The 22,564-nt window shown below is 55.3% G+C and overlaps 1 protein-coding gene across 1 annotated transcript in view; it reads left to right on the forward strand.

Moving 5' to 3' along the window:
• Window positions 1–19,223, forward strand: part of SLC1A1 (solute carrier family 1 member 1) — a 54,740-nt gene extending 35,517 nt beyond the window's left edge. The window contains exons 5-12 of the mRNA XM_075558910.1: window positions 350–392; window positions 3,441–3,539; window positions 7,301–7,485; window positions 8,763–8,870; window positions 10,174–10,296; window positions 10,519–10,713; window positions 13,025–13,159; window positions 18,951–19,223. Of these exons, the coding sequence (XP_075415025.1) occupies window positions 350–392; window positions 3,441–3,539; window positions 7,301–7,485; window positions 8,763–8,870; window positions 10,174–10,296; window positions 10,519–10,713; window positions 13,025–13,159; window positions 18,951–19,197 (1,135 nt within the window). The 3' untranslated portion in view covers window positions 19,198–19,223. The remainder of the gene's footprint in view (window positions 1–349; window positions 393–3,440; window positions 3,540–7,300; window positions 7,486–8,762; window positions 8,871–10,173; window positions 10,297–10,518; window positions 10,714–13,024; window positions 13,160–18,950) is intronic.
• Window positions 19,224–22,564: the final 3,341 nt, after the last annotated feature.

A 22,564-nucleotide genomic window follows, 5' to 3' on the forward strand; every position in this document is an offset into this window, starting at 1 on the left:
GAACGCCTGGGTCTCGGTAAAAACACGTCCTCATGGACGAAGACAGAGGCGTGAGAGCTGGAAGCGCTGGCTCCCAGCTGAGAGCGAGTTGACTCGCCAAGAAAGCCATCGGTGTTCCAGGTCTCTGTGAGACGGTTCCGCGAGGGCTGGCTCATGGGGGGCTTCTTGCCCGGGATTGACGTCCGGCAGGAACAATGAAATCTTCACCCAGGCAAGGGTTGTGCCGTGGAGACGCTGGGAGAAAGCGCAGACTCCCACTTCTGAGTTGTACACCGGTCCATCGGTGTCCTGGCTGTGAGGGCAAACCCCTGCTAGCCTGACCTGATGCAGCCTCTCCTGTCTCCCTCAGGAACATGTTCCCGGAGAACCTCGTGCAAGCCTGCTTCCAGCAGGTAAGGCTCAGACTTTGATCCCCAGTCACTCCCCTCTTCCCATCGCCAGATCCGAGTGGTTTCCGTTGTTTTTAACGTTGTGACCAGTGGTGGGATTCCAACAATTTAACCACCGGTTCGCTGCCCTGATGACCCTCTCCAAGGATGAAAACGTGTCCCAAACCATAGTTAACTGTTTCAAACAGCTGACACTTACATGGGAACATTTAAGAGGCACAAAAAGCAGATTGTTATAAGAGCTTTCAAATATGAATGAAAAATGCTAAATACTACCTGACCCAAAACCATACAACTGTTCTCTAAGATAGTTCCATTGTGCGCTGGGCCGGCGACCTCACTTGCAGTAGTCCTTGCTTCCATCCGAGCACCCTGGCCTGTGTGGTTTATCCGTAACCATCTTGTCACCGTCGCCGGAGGGTCCCACTCCGTTAGAGGCAGGCCAACGAGACCACCGCCATTGTGTTGGATAGGTTACAAGCAGGCGACTCCTGAAAACATGGTGTTCATCTTTGGAAAGCCCCGTTCTGCGTCTGCTGAACTCAACTGCGATTGTTAGGACGGTATTTTTAGCTCTTTGAACATTTTCAGGAATTGTGTAATTCACTCGTCATCCTGTGGACAAAAAGACAAAACAAAGGACAGCCCGTCAACTCTGCTCGTCTGGTGCTCTTTCTGTTATGTTTGTTTACTGACGTAAACAAAAGGCCAAGGGAAGGAAGACGCAGTATCTCACTGAAAGCATACTGACTTTTAAGAAATGCCTGAGTAAGTACGACAAGCATCGTTCTGCCTGGTTTTTCACACCTGTGGACGGAATGACCTGCACCGCAGGTGCTTGGAAAACACTGTTCCACAGATGAAGGTTCCAGAACCGGGAGTGCCAACCTGTGATTCCCACCTTGGAGAGAACCGATGACAAGGGCCGCCGTCACAGCCCTCCCGCCAACACAACACAACTCTAGGTGCCAACCAGCCGAATCCCCCCACTGGCTGTGACCCCAGAAATGGACCGGCCTGTCCCAGAGGGCCACAGGAAGCGAGCCCACGGATGGCGGTTTTCAGGGGACCTCCTATCCAGAACCCCTGATCTGCCCTGCATGCCACTCCCCTGTCTGTGTGCTCATCCCCCCCCCCCACACCCCGGTGCTCAGATGGAGCAGGGGCAGGAGCCCCCGTCAGGCGTGTGTTCACTGTGGCGCCCGGTCCCCGTGGCTGAGAAGTGTGTTGTGTTCATGGAGACACTTCCATTCGCTGTCTTCTCTGCTGGTGTTGGGGGATGGGTACCTACCCTTTGCCTGGGACCCAGTCTTCTCATTCATCCTGTTCCCCTGGCTGGGAGCAGTCATGAGACCCTGGCAGAGTTCTCACCTGTGCAGAAGACGCGGCTTCTGCCCCCTGCCAGCGAGCCTCCTGCACATCCCCGCCGTCGTCAGCAGAGGGGAGCCTGTGGCCGGGAAGCTGGACGTTCAGGTTTCGGCAGCTTCCCGACTATGGCAGATGAGGAAAAGCCTCAGCTTCATGCGCTATCAGCTAGTAAGAACCTGTGGATCCCAACGGTCCAGTGTGATTCCATCCTGGCAGCGTTTGGTCCCCATGACCGGGGCCACCCTGAATGCATAGCCGCTGGTCGGGGCCCCACAGAACTCCTCTAAGGAAGGCAGGGTGTTTGGTTCCTCCAGGAGTGTGGGACCCTCGCTTCTCTCCGTTTACCTCCCGCCGCCGCCGCTGCCTCCTCGCTGTCTCAACGCTGCAGGACAGCTGGCGCTGTCACCAGCAGCTGTGTTCATTCCATAAAGAGCGCGAACAGGGGCCTCAGTGTGGACGCACAAACACAGCAATTCACTGGCTCCCTGCTGGGTGCCAGGGGGCACAGACCCGCCTCTGTCCTGGGGGCCCCTTTGCAGTCAGCCACAGTGGGCATTTGTGAGGACCTGGGGGCTAGCAAAACCCGAGAGGGGCGGCATGCACACCTGATGTCTCCAGAGACTGGCTCTTTCTTCGACGTCCCTGCCGAAGCTCTGCAGAGCCAGGCAGCTGCAGGAGGGGGCTTGAACAGAAATCCCACCCGTTGAATCGTCCACCAAAAAGTGGAAAACTGAAACATTGGTTCTGCAGTTGCCGGAGAATCCAATCTTCCTTTTGCAAACCATTTCTTCTGTTGTGGGCACTGTGGAAAGCAGACAACGGGAGAACGGGCCCCGTGTGGCTGTTTAGTATGTGTGTCATTTAGCGATGCCACTGGATGGCGCTCTGCACGTTGACCGGCCAACCGCACCCACCTTTTCCAAGCTGTTCCTCCCCCACTGACCTGAGCTCGTGCCCGAGTTTCCTGTCCAACGAGTTTCCATGGTCACCTTAACCCCTGAGAGAAAGAGAAAGAGCACAGCGCCCAAGGCAGACAAGGCGGATCTTCCTTGGCATTTATGAAAGGCTTGGTGGCCCCACACTTGTAAGTGGGGAGGGGTCTTTCCTGGGGGGGTGGCGGAGGCAGGGTTTGGGTTAAAGGTGATACAGCCACTGGAAGTGCAGAGTGGTGACCATGGGTGTTTTGTTCACCACGCCCAGGCTTCAGGGCACGATGTGGATCAGGGATGTGATCAGAGAAATCAGCGGAGGCGTGGCCACACAGCGAACCAGAGGCTGTCTGGACGGCCACGCCTCGTAGCGCCCTGGGCATTGGAGGGGAGCTGCTCTGCAGAGTCGGCCGTTGGCACGGACTCGGGGTTTCTCAGCGCACCTGCAAGTAAAGCCTCCACTGTCCTCAGTGTGACTGCCCCACCAGCTCATCCCTTCTTAACAAGAGTCAGAGAACATTCTGGCTTCGCTGGATGGTGGCTGTGGGGGTTTCACGGTGAGGCTGGCCAGGCTCTGCCTTCGGTTCCCAAACCTCCAGATTCCTGCTGTCCAACAGGGAGTCCCACAGAGGTGACAGAAGTAGAAAAACACACCCCACCCCGAATCGCTCTTTCCTGTGGTCTTGCCCTCGGAGGTTTCGAAAGTGCTCTCCGTCTGATGGCTGGGGTGTGTCTGTTCTCCCCCAACGTGCAGTACAAGACCAAGCGGGAAGAAGTCAAGCCCACTGGTGAGCCAGGGAGGAACAGTACAGCTGAGGCCGTCACAGTGACCATGACAACCGCCATTTCCAAGGTATGCTTGCCTCCTGGGGCCCCCTCCCCACTCTCCTTCCCAGGGCCAGCAGCCTGAGACAGGTAACTGCCAGAGCGCCTCTCGGTTCTGCAGACTGCCGTGTCCCTAGGCTCGTAAGGCTGCGTAAGCGTGGGGTGCAGGCCCCCACAGTGCCTTACCCAGAACTCTCTGGCTAGGTGTGGGCCAGACTTCAGAAGGGTGTGCTCTGTAAAGACCGTGCAGGTGATGGAGCAGCATGGACTCTAGCTTCCCACTCACTGTCAACTCTCAGGCACCCGAAGGACAGGTAGATCTGCCCCCATGGGCTTCCGAGCCTGTGGCTCTTACAGCAGCAGGGAGCCCACTCTGCCCCCAGGGCTTCGGCTTGGTTTCCCACCGTGCCCTGTAAGAGTGGTGGACGCTCTCCTGGGAACTGCGAGATGTTCGCTAGCAGAGTGGGAACATTTGAACGACGCTGATGGCGTAGGGGGGATTTCAAGGTCAGCTGTTCAAATCCACCACCAGCGCCGAGGTAGAGAGAGGAGGTGTTCTCCCGTAGAGATTTCCAGCCTCGGAAACCCTGAGTCACTGAACAGAACCGAACCGATGGCCGCGAGTGTCGTTTCGGGTCTATTGTGAGAATGACCCAAATGGGACACAGACAGGAAGTGAAACACACGCTGTTGGAAAAACAGCGCTGGGCGGCTTGCCCGGCTCAGGGTGGCCACACGCCGTCAGCCCCTAAAAGACGCACTTCTCACCTTGGCCTTTGTGTGACTGAGTGCCATGTCACCAAGTCATTCCTGACTCTCAGTGACTCCTGAGTCACAGAACTGCCCCCCGGGGCGTCCTGGGCCGCCAACTTCGCAGGGCACAGGGCTCTCTCCCATGAAGCCCCTGGGACGGTTCAAACCAACCTTTCCGTTCTCGGCCAGATGCTTAAGTGCTGCACCACCAGGGACCTCCAGCCATTGCTTCTGGAACTTTCTTCTTCCCCGGCCTGGGAGCCCTTGCTCGCATCTCCTGTTTTCATACGACAGTGGTGTCCTGCTTACAGTTCATTCCACTCCGTCTTCTGGTCGTGGAGCAGCCTGGTGGTTCTGTGGCTCCGGCACTGCGCTGCTAACCACAGGGTCAGCAGGCGAGGTGGCTAGTGCAAGGTCGGCGGGTTAGTTCAAACCCGCCAGCTGCTCCGTGGCAAGGGGAGGCTGTCTGCTCCCATGTGAGTTGACGCTGGCTCGGTGGCAGCGGCCTTGGTCTCTGGGCTCTTTGTTGTCCTGAGTTTGTGCTTCTTGTGACTAGACTCGTCTTGCCAGCTGAATCTTACTTAAGACCTTACACTATTGCTAGTGCTTTGTGCTGAGCCCTGGTGGTGTAGCGGTTACATGCTGGGCTGCGATCCCCATGGTCGGCAGTTTGAAACCACCAGCAGCTCCCCGGGAGAAAGCCTGGGGGGCTTTCCACTCCCATAAACAGTTACAGTTTCAGAGACCCACAGAGGGTCCCTATGAATCAGCACTGACTCGATGGCAGAGAGAGAGGTTTGTGCATACTCTAGGGCCTAGAGTCTAGGCCAACAGTTCTCAACCTGTGGGTGGCGACCCCTTTGGGGATCCAACAACCCTTTCACAATGGTCGCCCGATTTATAACAGTAGCAAAATGGCAGTTCTGAAGTAGCAGTGAAAATAATTTTATGGTCACCACAACATGAGGAAGTGTATTAAAGGGTCGCAGCATTGGGAAGGTTGGTCTAGCCTCTCTGGGGGTGAAGTAGTTTACACCTTTGACTGCGAAGCACACGCCAGAGATTTAAACCCAGCAGCCACTGCACAGGCGAAAGATGAGGCTTTCTACTCCTCGAAAGAGTCACAGCCTTGTTCTGTCAAAAAGAACAGGGATAGAGACACCAGATGACCCAGCAATACAACTTTGCTGGGCATAGACCCCAAAGAAGCAAGAGACAGGCCACAGGCGGACGCATGCTCCTCCGAGTTCAGTGCAGCATAGTTCATAACCGCAGGAATCTGGAGACAGCCCAAATGGCCATCAGCAGAAGAATGAATAAAGAAACTGGTGCGTGCACACTGTGGAGTAGTATGCATCCCTGAAAAGGCGGTGATGAGGCCACGAGACACCTCATGCCATGGGGGGACCTGGGATCCGTCAATCACAAAAGGGCAGCTATTGTATGAGTACACTACCAGAGGGATGGACACAAGACAAGGCGGCTTCTGCCCTCGGGCCACGTGACCGGTTGCTCCATCTCCCAAGCAACGAGGTAGAGAGGCTGCCTGGTGCCCGTGAGCCGTCATCACCCCCTTGAAGGTGCCTCTGAAAGCCCCTTAGAGGGGCCCTTACCTCAGGAGGGCTCAGTGTCTCAGGCTGAGGGGAGAGGGGGAAGGCCATTCAGTTGCTCCCACACAACGTTGCACAAAGGTCACCCCAAAACCAGCGGGCACTCCGACCAGAGTGCTAATGTGAACCTTAGTGGAAATTCCCGTCAAGCTGTGGGCAGGGGCACACGCATGTCTCACAGGAGGTGATTCCATTTCTGCCGGTTAGTAAACCAGGTGGAGCACGCGCCCATCAGGAATAAACACTCCCCCAGCGCGGACATAGAGCCAAAGGGAGAAGACGCCCGGTCCTGTGTTCCTAACTGGACCCTTGGGATGTACCTTTGGTGGCCAAGTCCATGTGCTGTAGACTCAGAGGACTTTAGACCTTGTGTTTCCAAGGCATGTACGTCCTTCAGAGCCCGTATCCGGAGGCTCTGGGGTGGAAAGCTCACTGCGTAACGGGCTTTACCTCAAACTCACCTGCAGGAGCCACCACCCTTTACCTCCTGGACTGAAGGCTGAATCCCCCTAGTCCAGGGCTCCTCAAACTTTTCCAACAGCGGCCAGTTCACTGCTCCTCAGACCGTTGGAGGGCTGGACTGTAGTTTTAAAAAAAAAACTATGAAAAAATTCCTATGCACACTGGATAAGTTGGCTGCTATGCAGGACAGGCAGCAGCAGTAAAAACACCCGGCGGGCCGGATAAATGTCCTCGGTGGGCCGCATGTGGCTCGCAGGCCATAATTTGAGGACCCTTACCCTAGTTGATGGGTGTCTGTAACTCCTGAATCTCTTTGTATCTTAGACGAAAACCCATGGTTGATGTTCATTTGTCTAAAATTCTTCATAGCCGCTTGTCCATTAAGTCTGGTGTTCCAGGCTTGGCTAACACAGGTGGTGGTGTTGTGCTAGGTGCTGGTGAGTTGGTTCCGATTCAGAGTGACCCGCTGTATAATAGAATGAAACACTGCCCAGGCCTGCCCCTTCCTCACAAAATGCTCCACCGCATAAAGATCTTGTCCTTCCTGAGTTGTTGGGGGTTTTTGTTCGTTGTTGGTGGTGGGTTTTTTTCTATTTTCCTGAAGCCGAGGCCAAAGGCAGCTCATAGTTAAAATCACCCCAAAAAGCGCCTTGATTATGAAAGGCTTGTTGAAAGTCCCAAGAGCTCCAGAGGGGGAGGTCTCCAAAAGAAATATGCAAAAGGGCTCAAAATGTTTTTAACTCAGAGTCTCTGTTGGGGCCAGGAAGCCGCGGGGGCAGGCATTGCTTCCAGCGCCGCTTTTCTTGGAGTCAAGTGTTTCCAAAAGGATCGTGGGCAGCGTGGCCCGTCCGTCCCTGCTGGTGATGCCTGGTGCTCACGCCCTGCCATTTCGGGGCCTGTGCCATCTAACAGAAGTCCAGTCACACGGCTGTGTGTGTTTTCTCCCCTCGGCTTCGGTCCCCAGAACGAAACCAAGGACTACAAGGTCGTGGGCATGTACACAGACGGCATCAACGTCCTGGGCCTGATCGTCTTCTGCCTCGTCTTTGGAATCATCATCGGGAAAATGGGAGAGAAGGGGCAGGTTCTGGTGGATTTCTTCAACGCCCTGAGTGAGGCCACCATGAAAATCGTGCAGATCATCATGTGGTGAGCGAGCACTCTGTACCCTCAGAAGTCGATAAGACCCCTGGGTTTCCCCACTGACCTCGCTCCAGAGAGGCGGCCATTCAGTATCAGCCAGGTGCCGTCCAGTCACCTTCCACGCAGGGTGTGTCACTCGAGAACTGGGCTTCATGGGATTTTCACTGGCTGGCTTTTTTTTCCCCTCTGGGAGGTGGCCATGCCCTTTCCCAGCCATCTCTGGGTGAGCACAGACCTCGAGCTCTGGGGAGCATGACCGGGCCTCCATCCAGGCCCTAGATGGGAAACTAGCTCCAGGTACTACCTCCGCAGGCGCTCGCTCACAAACGTCAGCTGTGGCCCTGCCCCGCAGCTCTAGGAGCTCATCCCACCCCCAACAAGCAAGGGATGATTTCTCAAAACGCACAGTGAGTGCCTTACGAGGTCCCAGGAAGGAGTGACATGCAAAAAATGTACTTCCCGGCAGCTTAGGGCTGGAGCTTATCTGCCCAGAAACTGTAAGGGGTGGACACACCCCAGTGGCACGCCCCCCCCCCCCCATCTGTCCCCAGAGATGCCAGGAGAGCCACCTTTCCTAGACACCACGGGCCACTTATCTCACACCGAATCTGCTCAACGCTATTATGGAGTGCGTACCTACCGACAGGGATACGGCAGTTGCTCCATCTCACCCTCCCTGGGAGCCAGCATGTCAAAGGGACCTTTGCGGTCTACTCCAGGCCTGGGAGAAGGGCAGGGTTGAGGCCCGCAAGGCGTGCTCCAGGGCTTAGCCCCGAGCAGAGCCGGAGCATACGCTCAACACACCACAAACAGCCGCTACAACCACACCTGGTCGTGATGCTCATCTGCCTGTCAAGGACACTGACCACGGCCATCACCAGTTAGCCTAGAGCTGGTTCTGGCTCGTGGCACCCCCGCCCTTGTGTGTGGCAGAGCAGAACTGGCCTCCACAGGCCCCCAGGGATGCTTGTGGGCACAACAGCCTGGCAAAAAGAAGGCAGGGCTAGTGGGAGCTGAGGGTGCGCGTTGGGAGGTGCTGGTCAAGCTAGAGAGAGATTTTGCAGTCACCGTCCATGGGAGGTGGGGCATCGTGAGAACCTGTTGGCCCCACGATGTGACCTGGCTTGCCCCTGCTCAGCAGGCTGGACTGCTGAAGTGATGGGACTCGCAGGGCCTGGGTCCGAGCCAGCAGCTCTGAACCTGGCTTCCCTAATGTGGCCGTGCCCGGGAGAAAGGGGACCCTCTCACGGCGCTGCATCGAAGCTGTGCTTGCATCCCTCTAGCTACATGCCCATCGGGATCCTCTTCCTGATCGCCGGCAAGATCATCGAGGTGGAGAACTGGGAAATCTTCCGGAAGCTGGGCTTGTACATGGCCACAGTGATGAGTGGGTGAGCCGTAGACCGGACACTGCCGCCGGGCACGGGACGCAGTGCGCTGAGCTGACCTCAGCCGTCCAAAGGGGCCGGAGGGGGGGGGGGCGGGCAGCGCATGTGGGAGGGGCCGCTGTGCGCGCCACCAGCTCTCGGTAGAGCAGCCTGAGCAAGACGGTCGCCGTCTCTACAGGTCGCCTTCAAACTCCGTGGTGGTTCCTCCCCTGGCATGTAAGCACGGCCCCTGGGGACCCAGAGCCTGGAAGGAACCGGGAAGCCAGTTGTCAAGTGGACACTGAGCTCTGCACACCCCACATGTGTTCTAAGAGAACTGTGCCCCCGGGGTGCTCCACGGCTGGCTTTCCCATAAGCAGGACACCCAGTTTTGCTTCTGAGACGCCTTGGGTGGACTTGAACTGCCAGCCCCCGAACGCATCATCACTGTATCCGAGAGGCTGCTTTAGGCTAACAAGAAGTGGGAGGAGGGGCCGAGGGTGGGTCATTTGCATATCCACTCCCACCCAACGAGGACCCCTAGGGGTGTGGTGAATATGTATTTGGCTGCTAACCGCAAGGTCAGCAGTTCAAATCCATCTGGCACTCCGTGGGAGAAAGATGGAGCTTTCTGCCCCCGTAAAGAGTTATAATGTCCGAAACTCACACCTGTCCTGTAGGGCCACTGTGAGTCGGTACCACCCGGATGGCAGGGAGTTGGGTTTCGGGTTTTAAGGCTATGGGAAGACAGAGATGAAAGAGAGGCCCAAAGTCTGCGGAAACCAGGGACTTTTGTCCTGAAACTGTGTCCTCTGGAGTGACAGAGGACAGGGCGTCCTGGCACTGGGGTAATGGGTGTCATTGGGTCCCTGTGGGGCCCGAGAAGGCCTCAAGGAGGACAGGGTGAGCTCCCGAGGGGCTGAGGTCTGGAGGAGGGGGCCGTCAGTGAGCCTTATAGGGTGTGGTAGTTGCTGGGTGCCGTCCTGTCTGAGAAGGATCATGGCCTCTCCAGGCTTGTGGAAGCAGGTCATCGCTGGTCTTTCTCTGCAGTGTCACCGTCTTGGTGGGTGGCCGAGCGCTCCCTTGTATTGAGGGGGTCAGCAGGAGGAAGTGGGGAGTGCTGGGGTCACAGACAAGAGCACACACGGGTTGGCAGCAGCCCGTGGCTGAGTTCAGAGGGGCCTGTGACAAAGGCTTCAGCCGCTGAGCTCCCCCCTCCCTGAAGGGGGCACGAACGCCTGCCCCGTTCTCCCTGGGTCATGATGCAGGTTGACAGGAGGGTGAGGAGGGGGCCCTGTGCGTGAACGAGTCCTCTCCCGCCCTGCAGGCTCGCAATCCACTCCATCATCATCCTCCCGCTGATCTACTTCATCATCGTGCGGAAGAACCCTTTCCGCTTCGCCATGGGGATGGCCCAAGCGCTCCTGACGGCTCTCATGATCTCTTCCAGGTAAGAAGGAGAGAAGTTTCTGCAGCAGCCTCCCTCACCTCTGTCTGGGAAGCCCCCCTGTAGCTTCTGGTCCTGGGAGCTGGCGCGAGGCATGACCTCCTCCATACTCTCTGTCCTTCGCCCTTGAATGTGGCCCTCATTTCTGGCACGGCTCGTGGGGCTCCAGGTGTGGTTTCTGGAAGAGGACTGGCCCCATAATCCCTCTCTCCTTTTACTGTGCAGCTCAGCGACCCTGCCTGTCACCTTCCGCTGTGCTGAGGAGAAGAACCGGGTGGACAAGAGGATCACTCGATTCGTGCTGCCTGTCGGGGCCACCATCAACATGGACGGGACGGCGCTCTACGAGGCGGTGGCAGCCGTGTTCATCGCCCAGCTGAATGACATGGAGCTGGGCATCGGGCAGATCATCACTATAAGGTGAGAGGAGGGCGAGGGGGTGTCCCACTTGCTTTGTCACTGCCGTAGGGTTGTCTTGTGCAAAAGGAGGCAGTGTTCGTCCGGGTAGACTAGAGAAACAACTCCAGGGACCCTCATGTGTGAAAGAGAGAGCTTTATATAGTGCAGATCAAGTCCATGAGCCCGATATCAGCCCATATGCACAATTCCAGTCTGTAAATTCCTCTTCCAGACTCATACAACACATGCAATGCCACCGAATGCAGGAAGATCACAGGCCAGTGGGTGGAAGGTCTTGTGGATCCAGTGGCAGTGGAAGCATCTCAGCTCTGGCGTGGGTCTCCATGTGGCTCCTCCAGCTCCAGGGCTCTGTCTCCATCAGCATAGCTCATGTGGCTTGTCAACAGGAATGTCAAGCAGGGAGAGATTGTGTCCCGCCTCCAGAAAGGAAGACAGGAGCTCCCAGAATCCTCAAAAAAAAAAGGCCTTACCCACACACAGGCATGATTGGCTGTGACCTGAATGACAGGCTCGCCCCCACCCCTTCGCGCACATTGACAAGAGATGATGTAACTGCCGCAGGGGCCGAGAACGGTCCAGTGGTGGGTGGTTTGTCTTGGCCAGCGGAGTCCCTCCCTGAGATGAAACAGGCTGGTTAGAAGAATTGGGATCATGGCCCTCAAGGTTGCTGCCTCAGCTTCTAGCCAACCAGAGGCATGGCTCGGGTCCCCAATGCAGTGCACCCAGTAGGTGCTAAACACCGAGTGGGGTTGACTAAGGATGGACCAGTCTTGCTTTCAAGGATCATGGGAAGACTTCTGAAGATTAAAACCCACAAACAGCATTGCCCTCAATCTTATTCCATCGCCTAGTGACCCGAGTAGAACGGCCCCCATGGGGTTTCCTCTTCCGCGGGGCAGCTGGTGAATGTGAGCGGCCTTGTGGTGAGCCGCTGAGCGCGTTACCCCAAACAGAACGAGTGTGAGGCTGGCGCAGGATGGGCAGGGCTGCTTTCCTCCTGTCCGACGCAGGGTCGCGATGAGTCAGCACAGACTCCAACAACTCTATAAGCGGCGCTAGATAACCCAGCCCCGGGAGGAGGGCACTGAGGGAGTGGATTGCTCGCTTAAGGGACTGGCAGTGGCCCCACTGGGGTGGTGCTGGGCCAGAGAACTGAGCTGCATCGGAATTCACAAAGGGCAGGTTTTCACCATCTACTCGAGCAGGCGATGTTCAGGCCTCTAGTAACTGGAATCCTCTGCGGTCGCTACCTTGGTGCTCCCAGAACGGTTTACAACCTCAGAAACCCTATAAGGTATTTCTGCTCTATCCAGTGGAGGCCCCAGGTGGCCAAATCACCTCCACGGTCGACATCATCACCACTGGCTCAACTAGGAGACCCAGAGTTACCATTAACCTGGGGCAACTTCTCTCTGGCGCTACCTGAGAGAGGCTGATGCCGGAAAGGTCTCTCTGCCTTTTATAGGTCACCTGAAATCCCCTTGCCCACCCACCCCGGCCTTGCTCCCTCTGAAAGTAGCAGACCAGTGGCTCGGGCTCGGGCTTGGATGACCCTGGGGGTCAGAGTGGAACGGTGCCCAGTGGCCGCAGGCTTGGCTGTAGATCGCCAGGCTGTTGTGCCAAGATGCCCTGAGTGGACGTGAGCCTCCGGCCTTTGGGTCAGCAGATAAATGAGTTAGCCACTGCACCCCCCAGGGGCTGCCACCACTCTCCCTCTACCCGTCACTCAATTCCTGACGGCGTGTTTGGGTGCTCAGGAAGTGCCTGGGGGTGGGGTGGGGGGAGCAGATAAAGACAGGAGGAAGAAACCAGGCTGATAGATACCTGGCACGTACTCCTGATGAGTAGATGGATGGATGGAGGGTGTGTAGATAGACGGGTGGATGGATAGATGAGAGAGAGCTGAAAAGGGATGGATGAATGGGTGTATAGACTTGTGTGTGGATAGAAGGATGGACAGGAGGGAAGGAGGGAGGCAGGCTGGACAGCTGGAGGGGCGGAAAGATAGATCGATGGGTGGGTAGGAAGATGAAGCTGGAAAACTCTTGCCTGCCTCTCAAGTCTTTTGTTCATTGTCTGTTGCCCCCGCCCCCCCCCCCGCCCTTGCTTTGTGGTGACTTGCCCCTCCTCCCCAGCAGGAGAGGACCTCCCACTCCTTCCGGTCCCCGCCGTCCTCGATGCCCCAGAGGCCAGTTCTGAGCGGCCAGTGTGCGAGGACAGAGCAGTCCCAGCTGCTGGGACGATGCAGGGCTCCGTGAAGGGAGCAAACCCGGGTGTCTGACTCCTGGCTTGCTGTCTGCTTTCCCCACAGTGTCACGGCCACAGCCGCCAGCATTGGTGCTGCTGGCGTGCCCCAGGCCGGCCTGGTGACCATGGTGATCGTGCTGAGTGCTGTGGGGCTGCCCGCCCAGGACGTCACCCTCATCATCGCTGTCGACTGGCTCCTGTGAGTTGGAACGGGACAGTGGGCTTCCTGGGTGTGCAGTCTGTCATCTCCTCGCCCCGAGAGCCTCGCGAGCCGCGCCCCTCTGCCCCGGCCATCTGATAACGCGCTTAAACATTAATGTCCGGAACTCTGAGCCACGGCTTTAAAAGCCAGAAATTTCCATCCACTCTTGGTAGCTGGCAGCGCCCAAGGTTGTGGGGTGCTGGGTGAGGCCTGGGGTAAACAGAATCCGTAGCTGGGCAAGGTTCCAAGCACTCTAAACCCCACAGGCCAGCCCAGCCCTGGTTCCGACCCCTGTTGCTAATCAGCACCCCTCCCCAGCACCTTCAGAACTGCCCGGGGCAGTGGTGTGTAAACAAGTACAAACTTGGGTGTGAGTTCCGGAACCTCTTGGGAGCTCGGTTGCACGATCCGAGACAGGAATGATCCGTTGGCCTCGCTGGGTTTGCTTCAGGCAGCAGTTTTCAACCTTCCTATTGCTGCAGCCCTGTCGTACCCTAACACTAGCCCTCATGTGCTGGTGACCCCAACCATAAGATTATTTGCATTGCCACTTCATCACTGCAATGTTGCTACTGTGATGAATCAGATGACCCCTGTGAGAGGGTCGTTCAGTCCCCCAAAGGGGTCTCGACCCATGGGCCGAGAGCCGGTGGCTTAAGGACTAGGAGAGCCACTGTGCGGCACCTTCAGAACTGTTGCTGGCAGGCGCCAGTGTCCTTCAGTGGCAGGTGTCAGTGTCAAGGCTACAGTGAGTTGGGTCCGCCAGCCAGTCTCTTTTTTTTTTTTTTTGAGTTTATTTCTATTTTATTTATTTTTTTATTTTAACAATTTATTGGAGCTGATACAATTCTTTTCACAGTTCATACATATACATACATCAATTGTATAAAGCACATCTGTACAGTCTTTGCCCTAATCATTTTTTTCTCTTTTCTTCTTTTACATTTTATTAGGGACTCAAACAACTCTTACCACAATCCATACATATACATACATCAATTGTATAAAGCACATCCATACATTCCCTGCCCCAATCATTCTCAAGGCATTTGCTCTCCACTTAAGCCCCTTGCATCAGGTCCTCTTTTTTTTCCCCCCCTCCCTCCCCATTTCCCCCTCCCTCATATGCCCTTGGTAATTTATACCTCGTTATTTTGTCATATCTTGCCCTATCCGGAGTCGCCCTTCCCCCCTTCTCTGCTGTCCCTCTCCCAGGGAAGAGGTCACATGTGGATCCTTGTAATCAGTTCCCCCTTTCCAACCCACTCACCCTCCACTCTCCCAGCATCGTCCCTCACACCCTTGGTCCTGAAGGTATCATCCACCCTGGATTCCCTGTACCTCCAACCCTCATATGTACCAGTGTACAGCCTCTGTCCTATCCAGCCCTGCAAGGTAGAATTCGGATCATGGTAGTTGGGGGGAGGAAGCATCCAGGATCTGGGGAAAAGCTGTGTTCTTCATCGATACTACCTCACACCCTAATTAACTCATCTCCTCTCCTAAACCCCTCTATGAGGGGATCTCCATTGGCCGACACTTGGGCCTTGGGTCTCCACTCTGCACTTCCCCCTTTATTTAATATGATATATATACATATATACACATACATATATACATATACACATATATACACAAAAATACACACACTTATATCTTTTTTTTTTGCATGATACCTTATATCTGGTCCCTTGGGCACCTCATGATCGCACTGGCCGGTGTGCTTCTTCCATGTGGGCTTATTTGCTTCTGAGCTAGATGGCCACTTGTTCACCTTCAAGCCTTTAAGACCCCAGACACTATCTCTTTTGATAGCCGGGCACCATCAGCTTTCTTCACCACATTTGCTTATGCACCCATTTGTCTTCAGCGATCCTATCATGGAGGTGTGCAGTCAATGATATGATTTTTTGTTCTTTGATGCCTGGTAACTGATCCCTTTGGGACCACTCGATCACACAGGCTGGTGTGTTCTTCCATGTGGACTTTGTTGCTTCTGAGCTAGATGGCCGCTTGTTTCTCTTCAAGCCTTTAAGACCCCAGTCACTATCTCTTTTGATAGCCGGGCACCATCAGCTTTCTTCACCACATTTACTTGTTCACCCACTTTGGCTCCAGCCGTTGTGTCGGGAGAGTGAGCATCATAGAGTTCCAATTTAATAAGAGAAGGTATTCATGCATTGAGGGAGTGTTTGAGTAGAGGCCCAAGGTCCTTCCGCCACCTTAATACTTAACCTATAAATATAGACACATAGATCTATTTCCCCATCCTCCTATATATATTTGCATGTACATGTCTTTGTCTAGACCTCCATGAATGCCCTTTGACTCCTAGCTCTTTCCTCCATCTCCCTTGACCTTCCTCCTGCCCTACTACCATGCTTCATCGCCACCTGGGCTAGAGTATACCTCTTCTCTAAGCAACCTTACCCTTGATCATTTCCCACCAGGCCTGCCACTCCCCCTTCTCTACCATTTGGGGTCCCATGTTTTTCCCTTGTCCCTGGGTTTGTTAACACCACTTCCTTACCCTCCCTACCCCCCCACCCCAAGTCCCCCCAGAACTGTCGGTCCCGTTGTTTTTCATCCAGATAGTTCATCCAGCCTGTCCTATTCAGACAGACCTGTGGAGTCACTAACATGCACGAAAACTAGACAGAGGAACACAAAGCAACAGTATACAACCAGACAACAAAACAACAAAAACAAACCACTGAAAAAGAACAGAACAAAACAGTTCACAAGAGAAAAGCTTGTAGTTAGTTCAGGGATCGTTTGCTGGCCCTTAGGAGCGTTTTCCAGTCCAGTCTGTTGGGGCACCACGCCCTGGCCCCAGAGTCCACTTTCAGCATTCCCTGGGTGCCTTGCCACTCCATTCCCTTGCTGTTCCGCTGCACTCCCCCAGTGCTTTGCCTCGGTGTGGTGGGATCAGGTCAGGTGCAATTCCCACACTGTGTCTCCGGTGCTGGCCCCTGTATCGCCCTTAGTCACTGAGGGGCATCATGTCTCATAGTAGGGCCAGCCATGTTGTTCTCTCTCTTTCTTTTTTAAATCATTTTATTGAGGGCTCGCATCATCACATTCCATCCATCCATCCATCCATCGTGTCAAGCACATTTGTACATTTGTTGCCATCATCATTTTCAAAACATTTTTTCTTTTTTTTGTAGAAACTTGTCTTAAAACATTTTCTTTCTACTTGAGCCCTTGGTATCGGCTTCTCATTTTCCCCCTCCCTCCCCCACCCTCCTTCATGAACTCTTGATTATGTATAAATTAGTGTTTATTCATGTCTTACACTGACCAGTGTCTCCCTTCACCCACCTTTCTGTTGTCCATACCCCTGGGAGGGGATTGTAGGTAGATTATTGTGATCGGTTCCCCCTTTCTCCCCTACCTTCCCCTTACCCTTCTGGTGTGGCTACTCTCAATATTGGTCCTGAGCGGTTTATCTGTCCTGGATTCCCTATATTTCCAGCTCGTATCTGTACCCGTGTACATGCTCTAGTCTAGCCAAATCTGTAAGGTAGATTTGGGATCATGATAGTGGGGGGCAGGAAGCATTAAAGAACCAGAGGAAAGTTGTATGTTTCATCAGTGCTATACTGCATCCTGACTCCAGCCAGGCTTCTCCTCTCTCTCTCTCTCTCTCTCTCTCTCTCTCTCTCTCTCTCTCACACACACACACACACACACGTGCGTGCGCAGCTAAAGAACACAGAGGTGAGAATATGCCTCAGTGACTGCCCGGTTTAGGGTCAGAACCACCCTGGTCTGTGACCCCCACTCTGTGTGCTGGGCTGTAGCTCCTGGGTCTGTCCCCTCCCGTGCTCTCAGGGAGAAATGGAGCAGCAGAACCCTCTCCCGGACATCCCGGGGACCCCCATGCTGCGTTCTTTCCAAGGGGAGGGTCACAGCAGCCTCCTGAGTGGACTTGAAGAGCCAGAGTCACAGGCAGAAAGCATGAGCCCCCTCCCCCCCCCCCCGCCGGGCCTCGGAGGCCATGCCTTTGAGCCCTCCCCCAGCTGACTGGGAGGACAGACCCTGTGGCTTCGCTGTCTTGTGGCGGTGAGGGGGGACTTGCTCATCTCTTTTCCCTGCTCTTGGGAAGGGAGCCCAGGGTCTCCGTTGCCCGGCCACCCAGAGGAGCCGGAGACCTCGGTGAGGTCAGAGTCTAAGGGCCACCCACGTTGTTGTACAGTGGAGTCGGTGCCGACACGCTGCCACCCTGCGTGTGATGCAACAAAGCACCGCCGGTCCTGCGCCAGCCTCGCGGGGGTGCTTCTGTGTGAGCCCACGGCCGCAGCCACGGTCTCCATCCATCTCCTGGAAGGTCATGCTCTTCTTTGCCGCCCCTCGACATTACCAAGCATGGTGTCCTCCAGGGACTGGTCTCTCCTGACAACATGCCCAAAGCACACCTACACACACCCATGCCAGGGGCCAGTCCAGTCCCATGACCTTGCAGTACACACCTGAGGGGCGTCCAGACTGGACACGCATCAGCATTGCTGACCGCTCTTGGCCAGCAGGTGTCTGTCATTCATCATCACGCGTCTTCACACACACAGTTGACCCAGCTGCCCACCACGGTCCGAACAGCCTCCCCCTGCCACAGTCCCTCCCTGCCGTCTGCCTGCCGCTTCCCCAGGCTGCCCGCCAGCAGAAACCTACTCCTCCCTGGCCTGTGACCCCCAACCCATGCTCTGCCCTTGCTCTGCTGGCCGGTGCATCAACAAAGTGGGCGAGTCCGTAACGAAACCAGTCCGCAGGCGTGCCTGCAAACCTGTGGGCACTGCGGACATGCTCACCCCGTCTTACACACACACTATCACGAAACACACCCACGTTCTCTCAGACACAGACAACCCCCAGTGCACGGAATCTCGTTGAATCTGGAAAAGCCACAGGGCAGACAGGTCAGGAGGGAAAGGCTGACTGACTGTTCACCATGCCTCAGGTCCTAGCTTGTCTGTGGGGCTCGTTCCCTCCTCTGCGAGGAGGTGCCTCAGTTACCCGGGGCTGCTGGAGCCCACATGTCTGGGTGCCTCGCTTTAACAACAGACTGCATTTCCTCAGCACGCTAGAGACGGAAGTCCAAGTCGGAGTTGCGACCGGTCGCTTCCCGGTCAGTAGTCTTGTGCTCCTCAGCGGGTTGATGACCCACGCCACCCCGTGTGGTCCACTCACATAACAAGACTCCCTGTTGCCAAACAGGGTCATACCGCCATGGGAGTGGGGAGGGCTTCAAAGAGTTCATGGAAAAAGAGAATGAAAGATCACATATTTCCCCCCATGAACCCCTCTTCTTGCATTGTGGCTATGGAGGTGTCAAGACATAGAGGGGACACGAGTCTGTCTTGCTGGCTTGGGGAGCCATAGTTCTCTGTTGGGGAAGGAAGAATATACGGTCCTGTGTGCTCAGTCTAACCTTCCGCCCCAGACCTGAGAGGACCTTTGGGTTGGGTCACGAGGAGGGTGTTTCCCCAATTTGCTTCGTTCTCAACCTGTGGGTCGAGACCCCTTTGGGGGTCGAACGACCCTTTCACAGGGGTCGCCCGATTCCTAACAGTAGCAAAATGGCAGTGGTGAAGTAGCAACGAATGTAATGTATGGTTGGGGGTCCCCACCACCTGAGGGACTGTCTGAAAGGGTCGCGGCATCAGGAAGGTGGAGATCCACCGTCAGGGTCCGAGGTCCTTCCCCTCCCCTGTTGGTGAGGCGCGAGGGGCTCCCCTCTGGAGCCTCGGGGTCCTCTCCGCCTGTCTGACGGCCGCCCTCCCCGCAGAGACCGGTTCCGGACCATGGTGAACGTGCTGGGCGACGCGTTTGGGACGGGCATCGTGGAGAAGCTCTCCAGGAAGGAGCTGCTGCAGATGGACGTGTCCTCCGAAGCCAACGTCGCCAACCCCTTCGCTTTGGAGCCCCCTGCGCCCGACGCTGATGGCTCGGAGGTCAAGAAGTCCTATGTGAACGGGGGCTTCGCGGTAGACAAGTCCGACTCCATCTCCTTCACCCAGACCTCACAGTTCTAGCACCCTGGCTTCCGACGACCACGCGTGGGGTGGACATCTTCACCAGAGTGGACGCTTAGCCAACGGAAACCTCGGGGGGGTGGGGGGGCGGCACACCAGTGGCCAGCTGTACACTTGATTTGATATGCAGACGCCCTGATTGTTCTCTCTGCTGGGACTCGCGCCTTTTCCTCTCTGCAGGAAGGGGGCTGCAGGGGGTGGGGGTGGGAAGGAGTAGAGACAAGGACCCTTAGGTCACCGGGGTCCTTTGCCCCCTGCTGTAAAGCAGCGTTTGGCGTGAACTAACAGCTGTCGGGGGCAGGTCGTGGATGTGGAAAGGACGTGGTTTTGTCCCGTGCAATCCAGTGTTGGGGGAGGGGGTCTGTTTGGGTTTTTTTCTAAATATTCTATCATTGATGACAAATTTGTACTCAGGCTTTATACTGGCATGACTTCCTTTTAACGTTTTTATAGATGACGATGACGCAGCTCCACAGGCGCCGGCTCATGTGCCAAAAGGTCCACCCTGAGTCCATCCCCCGCCAGTGACACTGCTCAGGAAGGAAACGGCCCCGCTTACAGTTCGGCAGTGACAGTCTGAAGACGGGCGTAGGGATGGGGGAAAGCAGGGGGCTTTTTCAATGTACAGTATGAATCTGTGGGCCACTGAGAGCCCGTGTTCAGTGTAGAGTCAGAGTGGTTGTGTGTGTGTACCTATGTATGTATATATGTATATATGTGTGTGTGTGTATATACATATATCTGTTTATATGTATATGTGTGTGTGTGCGGGTGTTTTCATGAACTTTGCCAGACAGAAATCAGACTTGCACCGTCAATGTGAAATCTACAATTCCTCCTTGTACTTGAGTAACCACATCAATTCCAACTTTGACCGGCCCTGGGCCTCGTCAGAAATCCTCTCAGGAGCACAGGAACCGGAAGCCACGCAAGTTGACTGTCAGCCGTGCCCTGGTGGTCCCTGTACAGTGTCCGTACCCTCACACCCAGGGGGCACCCACACGGGCTGCGTGCAAGATCAAATACAACACAGGGCGCGCACCTGACGCTTTTTAAATAGCAGGAAGACTTCACTCTCCCCAGGACCGTCGATGCCCGGATGCCACTCCCCCTGCACTTTAGGGACCCCCAGGACATCCCGGCCAGTCTCCAGCTAAGCTGTGGTTTAAGGTTGAGCCTTCAGATCCCCGGGATTCGCAGCCTCAATCTCACGCCAGGAAGCAGTGGTGTCGGAGATCTGAAGAAAAGGTTTCCAGGGTACGCTCGTCCCCTCTCTCCTCCAGGGGCAGGGTGGGTGGGTGTCCTCACGACAGGCCGCCCTCGCTTTACAAATATGACAGACACACAGCCTGTCGCTACACGCCAACCCCACTGAAATGTCCAGGCACGGACAGTGGTTTGTAGCAGCAAAGGGCCCTGCATTGCAACTCATCAAAGACCTCCTCCTGAACATTACCGAGAACGCTCTGTGTGCCGTACACCGAGAGACACGTGGTGGTGTCTTGGCTGCTAAGCCCAGGGTCAGCAGTTTGAAACCACCAGCCCGCTTTCTGCTCCTGTGAAGACTGACAGCATGGACACCCTGCAGGACAGACAAGCATGTGTCTTGGATCCGAATGGCACTCTACTGCTCCCGCCTGTGTGCAAATTCCACTGAAGGACGGGGGCTTGTTTGCCCTCTGAGCAGTGCAGTGCCCGCCTGCAGTGGTCTCAGCCCGGCTCGGTGAGAGCTTAAGCCCTGAGATCCAACCTGTGCTTTCATACCCAAACCAACAAACAGGAGTCGTGCCAAAGACACCAGACATGTCCGTGCTCAGTCTCAGCCCCTTGTACCTCCGATGCCCCCGAGGATGACGCTGCATTGTAACAGACGGAGTCTCTACCCGCCGATGGCGATTCCACGTGGGATTTTTAAGCGCAAATATTAATGTTTATAGGAAATAAATCTAACCCACAAACGAAGCTGGATCCGTGCTTTGTCTCTGGCTGACTGGTTCCACCCACCCCCACCCACAGCAGGTCGTTGGGGCACAAGTTGGCAGACTGCGGTCACCTTTCTGGGGGAGTCTGCCTGGGACCATCAAAGGGGCCATGTCCCACATCTGTCTTCTGGGATATTTCCTGTGGTTCCCCTGCCCTCTTATCTGCTCCTTTATCTTCCTTGGATAGGTGTGGGAAGGCAGCAGTCCTCTGGGGCAGATGATACAGCGATAGCTATTCCAAAACCGCTTATACCCCCAAGAATGAGAAGCACCCAGGCTTGGGGATCTGCCTCTTACCGTTACCCTCGGGGGGTTACAAGGCCAAAACCACAGCACTATCGTGAATAGCCTAGGCGGCTCGTGGGTGTGCCAGGTGGTTACGTGGTTGACTAGTAGGCAAATATACGTGGTTCCAAGCCCCGTGGTTCCACCTGGGAAGACAGACTTGGTGACCTTTTCCCAAAAGGTCCAAGCCTCAAAGCTCCCACGGAGCAGTTCTCTGAATCGCGACGGTGGCCCCGACTCAGAATTGGTTTGGTTTTGACGTCCCGCAGAGAGAGGAGTAAAGGAGCACGTCACGAAGGTGCTGTCAGCAAAACGAAGAATTGTTACCTGGCTTTGCAACATGGCGCAGGCACGTCACCCCTGGGGGAGAGGTAACGATAGAGGCCCCCTAGTGAGACTCAAGTGCTTGGTCCCCTAAAGAGGAAGCCCCGCCTTTTCCTCCACAGAGCCAGGTCCAGAATGCTTTCTCTCAATAAAGTGCCCCCAAGTAGTTTTCCTGTGATCTGAGCGAGAGAGAGAGAGAGAGGCGCAGTATGGAAATGAAGTACACACGAAGGCACCACAAGCCCATGTTTTTACCCCAAAGCTATGTATTTAAAATTTTTAATAAAACAACCTTATCACCTTCAAAGTACTCTCCATTACGCTTAATACACCTGACAAATCTGCGATTCGATTCTCGGAAACATTTTCAAACTCATCCGTTTGGATGGCTGACAGCAACTCCCTCATTTTTTTCCTTCACCTCTTCTACATCCTCAAATCACCGTCCTCTCGTGTCCCTCTTCGTTCTCAGAAACAAAGTCTCATGGAGTGGGGTCAGGAGAGTCGGGTGTGGGGCAAGGAGGCATGCTGTTTTTGCCAAAACCTGGCGCACTGAGATGGCTGCGGGAGCAGGTGCGCTGTCTTGGCAAAACCAGCCCCGTCTGCCACAAATCAGGCCTCTTTGTCTCACACTGTTCAGCTATCTCTTCAGAACCTCTAAATACAAAGGTTGATTAACAGTCTGACTGTTGGAATGAACTCCAAATGCACTACGAGTGGACATTTTTGTCCCTTCGGGAAGTTGACAGAACAAGGTTTGTCATCAATCGACATTT

The sequence above is a fragment of the Tenrec ecaudatus genome, chromosome 10 (genome assembly GCF_050624435.1).
Source record: "Tenrec ecaudatus isolate mTenEca1 chromosome 10, mTenEca1.hap1, whole genome shotgun sequence".
NCBI lineage: Eukaryota > Metazoa > Chordata > Mammalia > Afrosoricida > Tenrecidae > Tenrec > Tenrec ecaudatus.